The 11,698-nt window shown below is 38.7% G+C and overlaps 2 protein-coding genes across 2 annotated transcripts; both read left to right on the top strand.

The window, feature by feature from the left end:
* Window positions 1-3,256: 3,256 nt before the first annotated feature.
* On the top strand, window positions 3,257-5,024 carry LOC125730419 (uncharacterized). Its single transcript, XM_049005794.1, has 2 exons — window positions 3,257-4,424; window positions 4,608-5,024. The coding sequence occupies exons 1-2, from the start codon at window positions 3,504-3,506 to the stop codon at window positions 4,653-4,655; spliced, it is 969 nt and encodes a 322-aa protein (XP_048861751.1). The 5' UTR covers window positions 3,257-3,503; the 3' UTR covers window positions 4,656-5,024.
* Window positions 5,025-5,093: 69 nt separating this feature from the next.
* Window positions 5,094-7,561, top strand: LOC125730418 (uncharacterized). Its single transcript, XM_049005793.1, has 4 exons — window positions 5,094-5,565; window positions 5,720-5,887; window positions 6,094-6,189; window positions 6,677-7,561. The coding sequence occupies exons 1-4, from the start codon at window positions 5,116-5,118 to the stop codon at window positions 6,989-6,991; spliced, it is 1,029 nt and encodes a 342-aa protein (XP_048861750.1). The 5' UTR covers window positions 5,094-5,115; the 3' UTR covers window positions 6,992-7,561.
* The last annotated feature ends 4,137 nt before the right edge of the window (window positions 7,562-11,698 follow it).

The raw sequence follows: 11,698 nt of genomic DNA, 5'->3' as shown, positions 1-11,698 counted from the left end.
TGTACTTGCGTGTGTGTGTGTGTGTGTGTGTGTGTAACCAATTGTCATTTTTTATTAAATTATATGTATTTAAATAAGTTAATATTTAAAAATACTTAATTTTCCTAATAATGGTTGGGTCTTCATAAATTCAGCTGTAAAAGATTTTAGCAAGAAAAATATTAAATTCACTCTAAGTACTAATTTTAAACGAAAAAATATGTTTGATTAAAAAAGTTACGACTCGGTTTACGTAAGGGTCATCATTTTATTGGCTTACGAGGTTCCCTTGCCCCAAGGTCAAAGGTCACGTGCAACACGTGGATAAGTTACTTTGGCGCCACAAAAGACTGCAGTGCAGTGCAGTGAGGAGGATGTAAGCTTCAAGCTATCGGCAGTTATCAGCAACGTCGGTGTCACGGTAAGTGTTAAATGTGTTTTTAAACAGGGGTTTATCTAGTGAACAGTTACAGCAGTTTAATCAAGACAAAACTTTAAACAGCGTTCGTCAGTTACGTATATTTACATTCAAAAGTCATGGATGTCTAGCAAGGAACAACTGATAAAATAGGCTTAATAAAAAACAATGAACGACAAAGCATAACACATCAGCTAACTTACATAATTTTTCAAACGGACCATAGTCTATAATTCTGCGTGTACGATTTAGCCAAACGTTACATTTGTTTTAAAGACATTAGACGCTGAAATTATGTCCACGCGTGATACGCGATTAAAAAAAACATCCATTGCTAATTTTGGGTGGTGTCCACAAAACTAGATAACTAAAAATATACTTTTCCCAATGTGTTGACGTGCCACTGATACGCAAACTAGGGAGCTGGAGAGCATGTGCCATGGGCGTCGCTAGGCCATTTTTCGGAGGGCTTTAGTCCCCCTAACATTTGTACTCAGCCCCCCTAAAAATTCTCCTTAAGGCCACTTAAAAAAAAAAATAAAAATTGGTTCTCGTCCCCTCTCGACCCGCCGAAATGCCTCCGACCCCAATTTTTTTTATTTCGTTAAAATCGCATGGAAAATACCCAAGAATGACGAAATTTGAATTTCCCGCGCATTCCACATCGACGATTGATCCACATTGTGTAATCCTAGTCTTGGAATGGTTTCATGAACCTAAATTTGTCTCTACCTGAGATGGGCTGGTGCAAAGATTTAAATCTGGGGAAGTGATGTGGTACATGTTCTTTACTTGTTTGTAGAGTTGCATTTCCTTGTTCAACCATTCAGGTTCCTGTATTTTGTAAATTCCTCGTGTTTTAACATGTTTTAATACACTTTCTTTCTAGATATATATTTTAAAATCTTGGTTGTTCATTTAGAATGGGAATGACAAACAGAATATTGGTTTCAAATAGTATCATTTTTATATTCACGAATGAAACATCAGCATAAAGTATCGAAATCCATAGTTGGGAATGAGATACACATGGATCAAGGAATTCTTGTATTTTCTTACATTTAATATATTTGAAACGCAACAAACTGGAAGAACTGAGGAAGCGTACTAAGTAGGTCTGCTCTCTTCGGTATGTATTTTCAAATATGTATTTTCTTACATATTTGAAAGTCCAAACAGTCAATCAAAATTTTGTAAAAAAAAAAAAAAATCCCGCCCACCCTACCCACCCCCTCCAAAAAAAGGGCGAGAACCAATTTTTTTTTTAAGTGGCCTAAACTTGACACAAATTGCTGGTCGCCCATCGTCCCCGTTAAATTTGATATGAAAGTTAATTAAATAATTAAACTATTTTGATTGAGCTATACACTTTCTAACATTAATTTTGTTTTTCTTTCAGGTTGTTGGCTACAGTATGATTTGGCAATGTAAGTTGTGCTCAGCTTCTTTTACTGACAGATTGCAAATATTTAAGCACTACAGACTGCAGCACAGCCACTTTTCCAGTGTAAGCCCCCTTCCATGCATCTATAATTATTGCATGTGTACATTTAAGACACTTAATAGTCTTAGAACTCATTTGTCAAGATGTCATACTCGCCAATTTGGTAGTAGTGCAGAACACTCTCAGCAGGCTCTGTTATTTAAATGCCCTTTATGCCCATTTCAGCAGCAATTTTCTGAATCTGTTCTTTTCTGCCATCTTAGAAGGCATTTAAGAAATCATGAAACAGTGGCTTGCCCATATAAGGATTGTAGCTTTACCACAAATGTATACTCTTCATTCAATTCTCATAAAAGTAGATCACACCAAGCAAGCGTTTCATCAGACTTTCAAAATGACATTGTCAGTGATGTTGGTCAAGCCAGTATTCCTGCAGTTGATGGTGATTTATATGAAGAACCTCCAAGCACAGATGAGGATCCAGTGGGGATTGATGGTCAGTGTGACACTGACGTACTAAAAAAACATCTTAGAATTAATTTATCTTCCTTATTTTTGAAGATGCAGGCAATCCTACATGTCTCAAACACAGCTACCCAAGAAATAGTGGAGCATTTAAATCAGGTCTGCTTCTTATCTCGGCCTTTGATCAAGGAGGCAATTAGAGATATATTGCAGAAAAATGGTTGCAATGTGGCAGAATCTGCACTGGATGAAGTTGTAAGTGCTGTTATGGATTCCAATGTTATATTTACTAGTACTTCTAAAGGTGCAGAGTTATCCACATCCAAGCGCAGAAAAGTCTTTTTCGAGCACAACTATCCATGTGTAATGCCAGTCGAGTATCAGCTGGAGCAACGTGGACATACCACAATGTATGTTCCTATTCTTCAAATGATTCAGGAGTTGTTTAAAAACACAGACATTCTAAAAATGATTACTGATCCAAATACCAATTCTGGTCAATATGCCTCATGCTACAATGGCTCATATTTCCTTGAAAATGAATTATTTTCAACAGGTGATCTCATTTTACCACTCCAGTTATATATTGATGAGCTTGAAATTGCCAACCCACTTGGCACATCACGTAAAATTCACAAACTTTGTGCTGTATACTGGGCACTTGCCAATATGTCACCAAAATACAGGTCAGCATTACACAATATACAGCTAGCAATGCTTGCAAAAGTGACAGACCTCCAGAGGCATGGGTATGCAGCTGTACTTGCTCCATTATTACATGATGTTCATATTCTTGAACAGGATGGTGTTTTTATTGAACGACTTGGTCGCAATGTCAAAGGCACCATCTTTTGTGTGTCTGCTGACAATCTAGCTGCCCATGGATTAGGTGGCTTTGTGGAGTTATTTAAAGCAGGCTATGTTTGCAGATTCTGCTTGGCCACAAGAGAACAGTTTCCAGCAACTGAAGCCAGGCAGTTTTCTCAAAGAACCAAAGATAGCCATGACCTTCATGTACAAAACATTCAGGAAAATGACGCTTCCTCCAACCACTTTGGTGTTAAAACAAGTTGTGTCTTGCGTGACTCCCTGGATTACTTTCATCCAGTCACAGGCTTTCCTCCAGATGTCCTGCATGATCTTCTAGAAGGCATAGTTCCTGTGGAGATTTCTCTCTGCATTAAGACCTTGATCCAGATGAAGTACTTCACTTTAGAGTATTTGAACCAAAAGATTGCATCATTCCCATATCAACATGCTGATAAAGTGGATAGGCCTCAACCAATTCCCAAAACATTTCTGTCTCGAGGAACGATAGGAGGGAATGGTCATGAAAATGCTACTCTGCTCCGACTGCTTCCATTGCTTGTAGGCAGTGTTGTACCAGAAGGTAATGGTGCATGGACAGTTTTGATGGAACTGAAAGAGGTAGTGCAGTTAGCATTATGCCCATCATTTTCTGATGAAACCTTAGACTATTTTCAGTCCAAAATCAGCGATCATAAGCAAGTACTGCTGAAGACATTCCCAGAGTTTAGCCTTCGTCCTAAGCATCACTATGTGGAGCATTACCCCACCATGATCAAGTGCTATGGGCCCCTGGTGCATGTTTGGACAATGCGATTTGAGGCCAAACACCGTTTTTTTAAACGAGTGGTGCATGACGCTCAAAACTTCAAAAATATTTTGAAGACAATGGCAGTCAGACACCAACACATGATGGCATACCATCTTGCTGCCCCATCATTTTTCAAGCCAGAAACACAAGCATCCAGGGTTGACTCTGTTCTGGTTTCAGCTCTACCAGAAGTAGCTCAGCTACACATTAGAACACTAACAACTAGTGACACAATATACCAGACATCAAAGGTTACCATTGATGGCACACACTATGTCTGTGAAATGTTTTTGTCTGTCGGAGACAGTGGTGGACTACCTAGGTTCTGCAGAGTAGAGCACATCTACCTTGTCAATAGCACTGTTTCATTCCTTTGTTCTAATTATGATTGCTGGTATTTAGAACATCTTGGATCCTATGAGCTGTCACCTTCCCAGACAAGTCTGTCAATCCACCTGAAGTCTGATCTCAACGATTCAGTCCCGCTCTCTGCATACGAGGTAGAAGGCTTGCTTCTGTTAACACCCAAGAGATTCATACAAATAAAACAGAACTGAGTCTAGCCAGTGGTGAGTAGTTTTTATTGAATTAATTACTATATTTGTATTACTGTTTATCTAGCAGCATATAATCTGTATATTTTAATAACCATTTATGCATGCCAATCTTTTGCTTTCCATTAGCATAATGGCAGATCTATCCCCACAACCCATGGTCCTTCGTGTTGTTGAACCAGACCGGGCTAGAAAATTAAAACTCTGTTCACGACCAGCCTCTATTGATGCACTGATTGCTGTTATAAAAGAACAGCTGGAAATAGACCTTGACTTCAGTTTAAAATATGAAGACCCCGACTTTGATGGAAAACTTACATCCCTCTCTGACATTGATGAGTTGCCACAGAAAGCGGTTGTGCATGTGTCTTTTGAGCAAGATTCCAGCTCTGTTGCCTCAACAGAAACAATCTCAAGTGTATCATCCTCAGAACGTGGGAGAAGATGGCCTTCAGTTTTTTTTTCAATTCCCACATTTTCTTTGGATGTTGAATTGAAACTTCGGGAAGGTAATACTGAATTTGAGAAGAACAACAAGTATCTTCAGTTAACAAGAGATGTAAAACATGACATTTTAGAAAAGCTAGCATCTGAGATGTATGGCTACAAGGCTTATCCCAGTGATAAGGAGATAGCAATGGTAGCTGAGGCTCTTGTGTTAAAATATCCTTGCTTGAAGGAAGCAGGATCTGAAACTGGCTGGAATGGATGGAAGAACAGCCTAAAGTTTAAGATGGGCAACTATAGGAGCAAGATGAGAAGGGCTGGATGTTCAGAGATCACAGTGAATGCTGGAAAAAGAAGTAGAATGAATCCTGACAATGAATCTTCACATTCAAATATTAAAAGACCCAAACGAGCGGAGGTAAACTTTCTGCCCAACTTTCCCCAAGGAGAAAATCCCTCAACCCTTGAACAGCTGAGGCAGAAAGTTGTTGATGAAATGAAGAAAGCTGAGAAGAACTTGCCGCTTATAAAAAAGATGATGCAAACCACATTTGCCCTGCGGCGACAAACCATAGTAAAGACATGCCCACCAGTGAAAGAGCTCATGGAACTCTGGCCTGCACTCAAAATGGAATCTGAGGTAATGTAGTAGCACTTTTTCCTGTTATTTCTTTTTTTGACAACATATACCACATTCAGGGGCTGTTTTCTGCCTTATGGATGGGTAGTGTATTTGCCAGATTCACATAGTTAATATGGCTGTGTTGTCTGTCTGTCTTTGTTTTAAAATGTAGGTGTATGCAGAGTTCCAACGGATTACAAACCAGAACCTGCCCAACACATTCTACTCTGAGCTTGACCGACATCTTCCTAGACTGATGACCCTGTTCAGACAGAAGGCAAGCAGAACCGGGAAGACGTCAGACGCTTTGACTGAAATCCTGAAAATCCATGATGAACAGGTAAAAATATTGTTATACCTATTTTATGGGTCTATTTCTTAAAGAGGAACATTGGAAAACATTTGAAAAGTTTGATGATTCAAATGAGCTTTCAATACAACAACTTGTCCAGGTTTTTTGGTATGTGTCTGATTTTGTATATCTGATTGTAATGTTTACCAGTAAATAAGTTATGTACAATTCTGTTTTTATCTCCTTTTATATAGGAGGTTCATGACATACACACCAAGCGTGTTACTGTTCTTCATGCCCTTCCTGTGTATCTACGTGAGGACGTCTCTGAGTTTTTCAAGACCTGCACAGTAAGTTTTATTTTATTTTTTTTAATCTCACGACTATATTAAGTAAACAGTTCATATGAATACAGACATATTTACACGCTTACCCTTCCTCAGTCTTTCAAATCACATAGTTTGTGTGATTTGAAGAGATTAGAAGCGATTTTTCTTTGACCTCACTGTAAAAAAAAAAAAAACTTTGGTACTAGATAATTTTGATTAAAGCAAAGTGTTTTTATAGGTTTTTTTAGCATAGTATCAATTTCTTGTTTACTGGTAGCTTAGCTGGGTCCTGTAGAACACTGATCTTCTGTTTAAAATCATACTGTAGTTTGTTCACACAACAATTAAAATCATTAAACTTTCTGTCAGTTGGTCTGAAGCAATATTGTTTGTTAAATCTCATGACTAACTAAATGCCTTTATCTTTGCACTAAACCTGCTGTAAATATTTTTGTCAAAAATCTTAATAAAAAATCTTTAATCCTTTTATATCCATTTTATTTTGTAGGACACATCTGATGAGCCTGACCTTTTAGATGTTTCAGTAGCCCTCCTCACAGTCGTCAAAGATAATGACACAGGTCCAGTTCACTTCCAGCCTGTGAAAATCTCTGTTGTCATTGAAAGCGAGATTGTGGGCAACCTCCCCAGATTTGCTGATGCCGTCCTGGTAATGTTTGGACTGATCTATGCACTACACCTCAGCTATCCCAGGGGACTGACCAACACTTTTGAATTCATTCAGAAGATTTTACTTGGTCTTGACGATGGTAAACTGTCACCCAAGTTACAGAGTCTCAAAAATGACTTGATGCGCATGTAGACATTTATCAGAATAATTACTAAGGCCTGGCAGTTCCTTTGTAGTTCAATGTAGATTATTTCTGTGAAAATAATGGTTAAAATGTTTCTGCACCAGTTGTTTTCCCACAATATGCACAGTGTGCCTTTTGTATTAATGTTATTTGGCATTAATACAACTCTTGTTCTTGAAAGTTAAGTACTGGGTAGTACTTGATAATTGTATGTGTATTTTAGTTGTAAATGGTACATGTTAAGTTTCAGGCAGGTTCATAAATTTGTAATTTTAGAGGTGCTATTTTAATCTGGTGTTCAGGTTTTAGCCTAGTGCATCTCTGAATTGTTTTATGCTTCTGTCTTAAATTAACACTGCAGTGTTAAATAGAAGAGGGCAAGAATTCAGTGTAACTCACTGTAACTTAAACTTTACTTTGTTTGTACTCAAAATATTTGAGGCAATGAGTTGCCACAAAAATTTTAAGTTTTGAAACATGCGATTTTGAGTCTTGTGTGTGAAAGCTTTTGAGTTACTTGTACTTGTAAAACAAATGACAAAGACTAATAAATATTGAGTTGATGCTACTTAAAAATGGTTCTTTGTGTACTTATTTTTTTTTGTAATGTTAACTTAATACCATGAGAAAGGTTAAGAGAAATTTTAAGTCACTATAACTGAAAATATTTAAGTTGATTTAATAACTAGTTTTAATTTAACTGTAATTAAAATGTTTATGTAGCATATAATCCAAATATTTAACCTTTTTGAAATATTTTTTTTAAGTTCATGAACTTAAAAACATTGAGGCAACGAGTTACATCAATTTTTTTAAGTTCTGCTTACTAATTTGGTTTTACAGTGTACTGCTTTGGAGCCTTTTGATATTAAGGTGAATAACACAGGTGAAAAATTAAGGTGAAAAAAGAGACAGATGCATTGACAGCAGTCGTGGCCACACTTTGGACTGGGAGTGTAAGAGCAAAGGAAACTGAATCCACTATGTTCTGTCCTGTAAATTTTTATTAAACACCACATGACACACATACGAGTCCTGTTTTAACTTTCAGGGCTGATGGTCTGCAGCCTGGCTTGTGTTCTACAGTGCAGCGCAGGTGCAGTCACTGTGCTGAGCCCGGCGTTATATTAATGACGCAGCCTTTCACACTGACCAGTGAGAAATAACCTTGAAAATGACTGTGCTCTTTGTGGTTCTCCTTTTTTCTTACCACCAAGCAAGAGACTAAACATATTTTCTACTTATCAGTTATCAGAAATCAGAAATGTCATGCAGTAATCAGAGGTTAGACAGCAAGAATGACTTTTGTATTTTTATCTTTTGTCAATCTTTTATCCAGCGACTACTAATTCTCATCGGGGTCTGGAGAGGGTGGGACCTGTCCCAGGAAGCACAGAGCACAGGCCTGCATGGGATGCCATTCCACACAAGCAAAAACAATTAAGATGGTCAGATTTGCCTCACTGTGTGATTTTGACTGAAAGATGAACTAAGCACAGTCTTGTGTGTATAAAAATGCGTAGATTCATTTAACTTTAACAATGAGATTCAGCAACATGACCTTATAGTGTTAATGATCGGTATCTTACTGGTATTAACTGAATTATGCAAAATTCTACATTATTCTATATTATTGCACCCAAATTGTTCATACTGACTAAATGTAATTACTGACATCCTGGACATACTGCTTTTTAGGTTTGAATTTAAAATGTTAGTAGACAAATTCATGCTGTCAATAACATCTCACTTGCTCACCCACTTTTAGATAAAAATACCCTTTGTGGTTTTTCTAGTGAAGCAGTGGGCCTGAGCTGAGGACCTGATGGTTGTGTGGTTTTCGCTCACTGAGAAGAGAGACACAAACACCCTGCTCTCAGTCGGTCAGTCTTCCTGTAAAATGCAGAGGTGAGACTGCTAGTGGAAAATTACTGACTGCAGCGTCAACAACACATATAAACAGCAGCACAAACAAAATGTTCCACAAATGCAGGACATCTGTATGCTTACAGCACACATCAGACACGCTGACCCTCAGCACTGAGCTCCTCCAGGCTCTGTGCTCTCCCTCTTCTCTTCAATTTCTACACAAATCACTGCTGCTCCAGTGAAGATCCTGAATTTTGCAGGTGATACTACTGTGTTTGCCATCATAACTGAAGGTGATGAGTCTGCCTACAGACTGGAAGTCGTACAGCTGACCATCCAGTTCTGAACTCACATTATCCCAAATGTCCACATGCTTAGACTCCTCTCATCATCAGGGAGGAGCGTCCCTTGGCACTGTAGAGTAGATGGATGAGAGCAGGCTGATAACAAGGCTGTCATCAATTTTATGTGACACCTCTCACCCCCCCAGCAGACTATGGAGGCCCGTAAGGGCAGCTCCTTCAGTAAGAGACTCAGACACCCGGCGTGTGACAGAACGGTACCGCAGGTCATTGGGCCCCACAGCAGTCAGGCTTTATAATCTGCACTCTGCTCATTGAACTTTTCCCCTGTTCACTGTCTTCTGATACAGTTTCTATCTGCTGCTGATCTGCAATATTGTTCCTCCTTATTCACTGATGTGCAGTGTTGCATTGAGCCAGTGCATTATGCCCTGTGTGGCAGCTTCCTTTGGGAGGCTAATATCTGGCACATGAGCAATAATGTTACATGCAATAGGATTGTGTATAAGTTAAGGATTGTGTATAAGTTAATTTTAATATTCCTATAATATTCCTCTGTATGTAATATATTCTTATTTTTTGTTTCTATTATTACCCTATATTTATATATACATCCATTTATTTTACATTCATAATGATGTTGTTTGTTGTTTTGTGCCCCACTGCTCTTGTAACAAGCCTCAGTCTTGACTCTCCCTTTTAAGGTCTTGGCCTTAAATCACACTCGATATAGGTGGTGTCGTCCCCATCACCCTGACCAGGATACATGCTGTAAGATTAATGGATGGTGTTTATCTGTGTGATGAAAAAGAATGTGAATAAAACAAAAATGTACCATTATAAATGGGAGCCCTAGGATGTGTGGTGGTTAGAGATGTGGACTGATGAGAATTTTGCTTTTCTAAAGTTCTGTTGTGAAAACTGTACATTCCGTTCCATGTACAGTAGTGATATGTAGCAATCATGTGCTCCAGTCAAATGTCCAGCTGCATGAATAATAATGGTGGCTTGTTTGGATAAAATAACTTAGGCTGAATACTTGAAAGCGTGACCTGGGTGAGGTAGAGAGGAAACAGGGTCTTACAAGAAGCAGATATTGTTCTGTCTGTGTGGTTTTTACTCTTTGCAAAGTGAGTCCAGCACAGTGCAGTCAGTGGGTCAGTCTTCCTGAGCTGCATCTAACCAGTGGAAACATCTGCAGCACTGCAGAGAAGCACTCAGCAGACAAACAAACCCAAACAGCTTACAGCTGTATGTCACTTTTGGACAGAGGTGGACAAAGTACACAACTTCACTACTTGAGTTAAGTATAGATACTCCTCGTCAAATAATACTCAAAGTTTTTCAGTTAATTTTTTACTTCAGTTAAAGTACTGGAGTATTTGCATCTAAAAATACTTAAGTATTCAAAAGTACATTATGTTTTAAATGCAAGACATTTTTCAGAACCTAATGACTCCTGAACACCCCACTGAATACACTGACTGGCTTGTACATCTTGTAGAATAAAAAGCTTGTGGAATATGATACAATGACTATAGAAACACAACTGACATAACAAAAGTACAGCCATTGTCATTTTCATCTTATTTAACACCCCCCACCCCACTCACACAAAAGAGCATGGTAGTGTTCTTACAGAGCCGTAGCAGTGTGTGTGTGTGCATGTGTGCATGTGTGTTTGTGTGTGTGTGTGTCTATGTGTGTGTGTGTTTGTGTGTCTGTGTATGTTTGTGTGTGTGTCTATGTGTGTGTATGTTTGTGAGCCAAGTAACAAGACAGGGAGCAAGAAACAAAACTCCTCTTTCTTAATTATCCACATCGTTATTAACGACACAGGTATATATACAGGTACATATACAGGTACATGTATATACTCAAAAATACATCCAGAACACACAATTAAATGAAAAACGTAATTTAAGAACACTTGAAATTTTCATTCAGTTTCTTTCATCTGTTTAATATAATCGATCAGTCCCTGTGCGTTTGCCCCAAACCATTCAGCATGGTACACAAGGGAGACAAGTAAGCATGTGTGACATCAAAGAACTGATTGCAGCAACTCAGCCTTTCCACAACATTAAAGCCGCTTATTCCCCCCCATGCCATGAAGAAATAATCTCTGTGGCTCCCCTCTCCCCCTCCCTCAGCCCCCAGTCTGGCTTGAACATTTGCACTTCCAGTAAAAATGCGCCCCAAACACACTGACACCAAACTCAGCACCGGTGCTCCGTAAAATCCCGTGATTCAGTCTCAGAAGCACTGGCTCCCCTGCCCTCCTCTGAACATTATTAAAGCTACACCCTGAACACTCTGTGTGACTGACATGAATGAGAAGCATCTTTATTCATAATCTCTGTAGCGGAGGTCAGAATACAGAGTGTCATTATTCCCGTCTTTCTTCTGTCTCCTGGGTTTTGGCTTCTTAAGGTTCAGGGCAGCGTAATTCAGTGTGTCCTCGTCATGGCACTGTGGAGACAAAGATGGCAGAATTGGATGGATCAAATCGGTTTGCTATTACCTATTTTCACAAATAGCACT

The sequence above is a fragment of the Brienomyrus brachyistius genome, unplaced genomic scaffold (genome assembly GCF_023856365.1).
Source record: "Brienomyrus brachyistius isolate T26 unplaced genomic scaffold, BBRACH_0.4 scaffold1284, whole genome shotgun sequence".
Classification (NCBI taxonomy): Eukaryota; Metazoa; Chordata; class Actinopteri; order Osteoglossiformes; family Mormyridae; genus Brienomyrus; species Brienomyrus brachyistius.
Note: the sequence above shows the minus strand (reverse complement) of the source record. Positions and strands in the feature narration are given on the sequence as shown.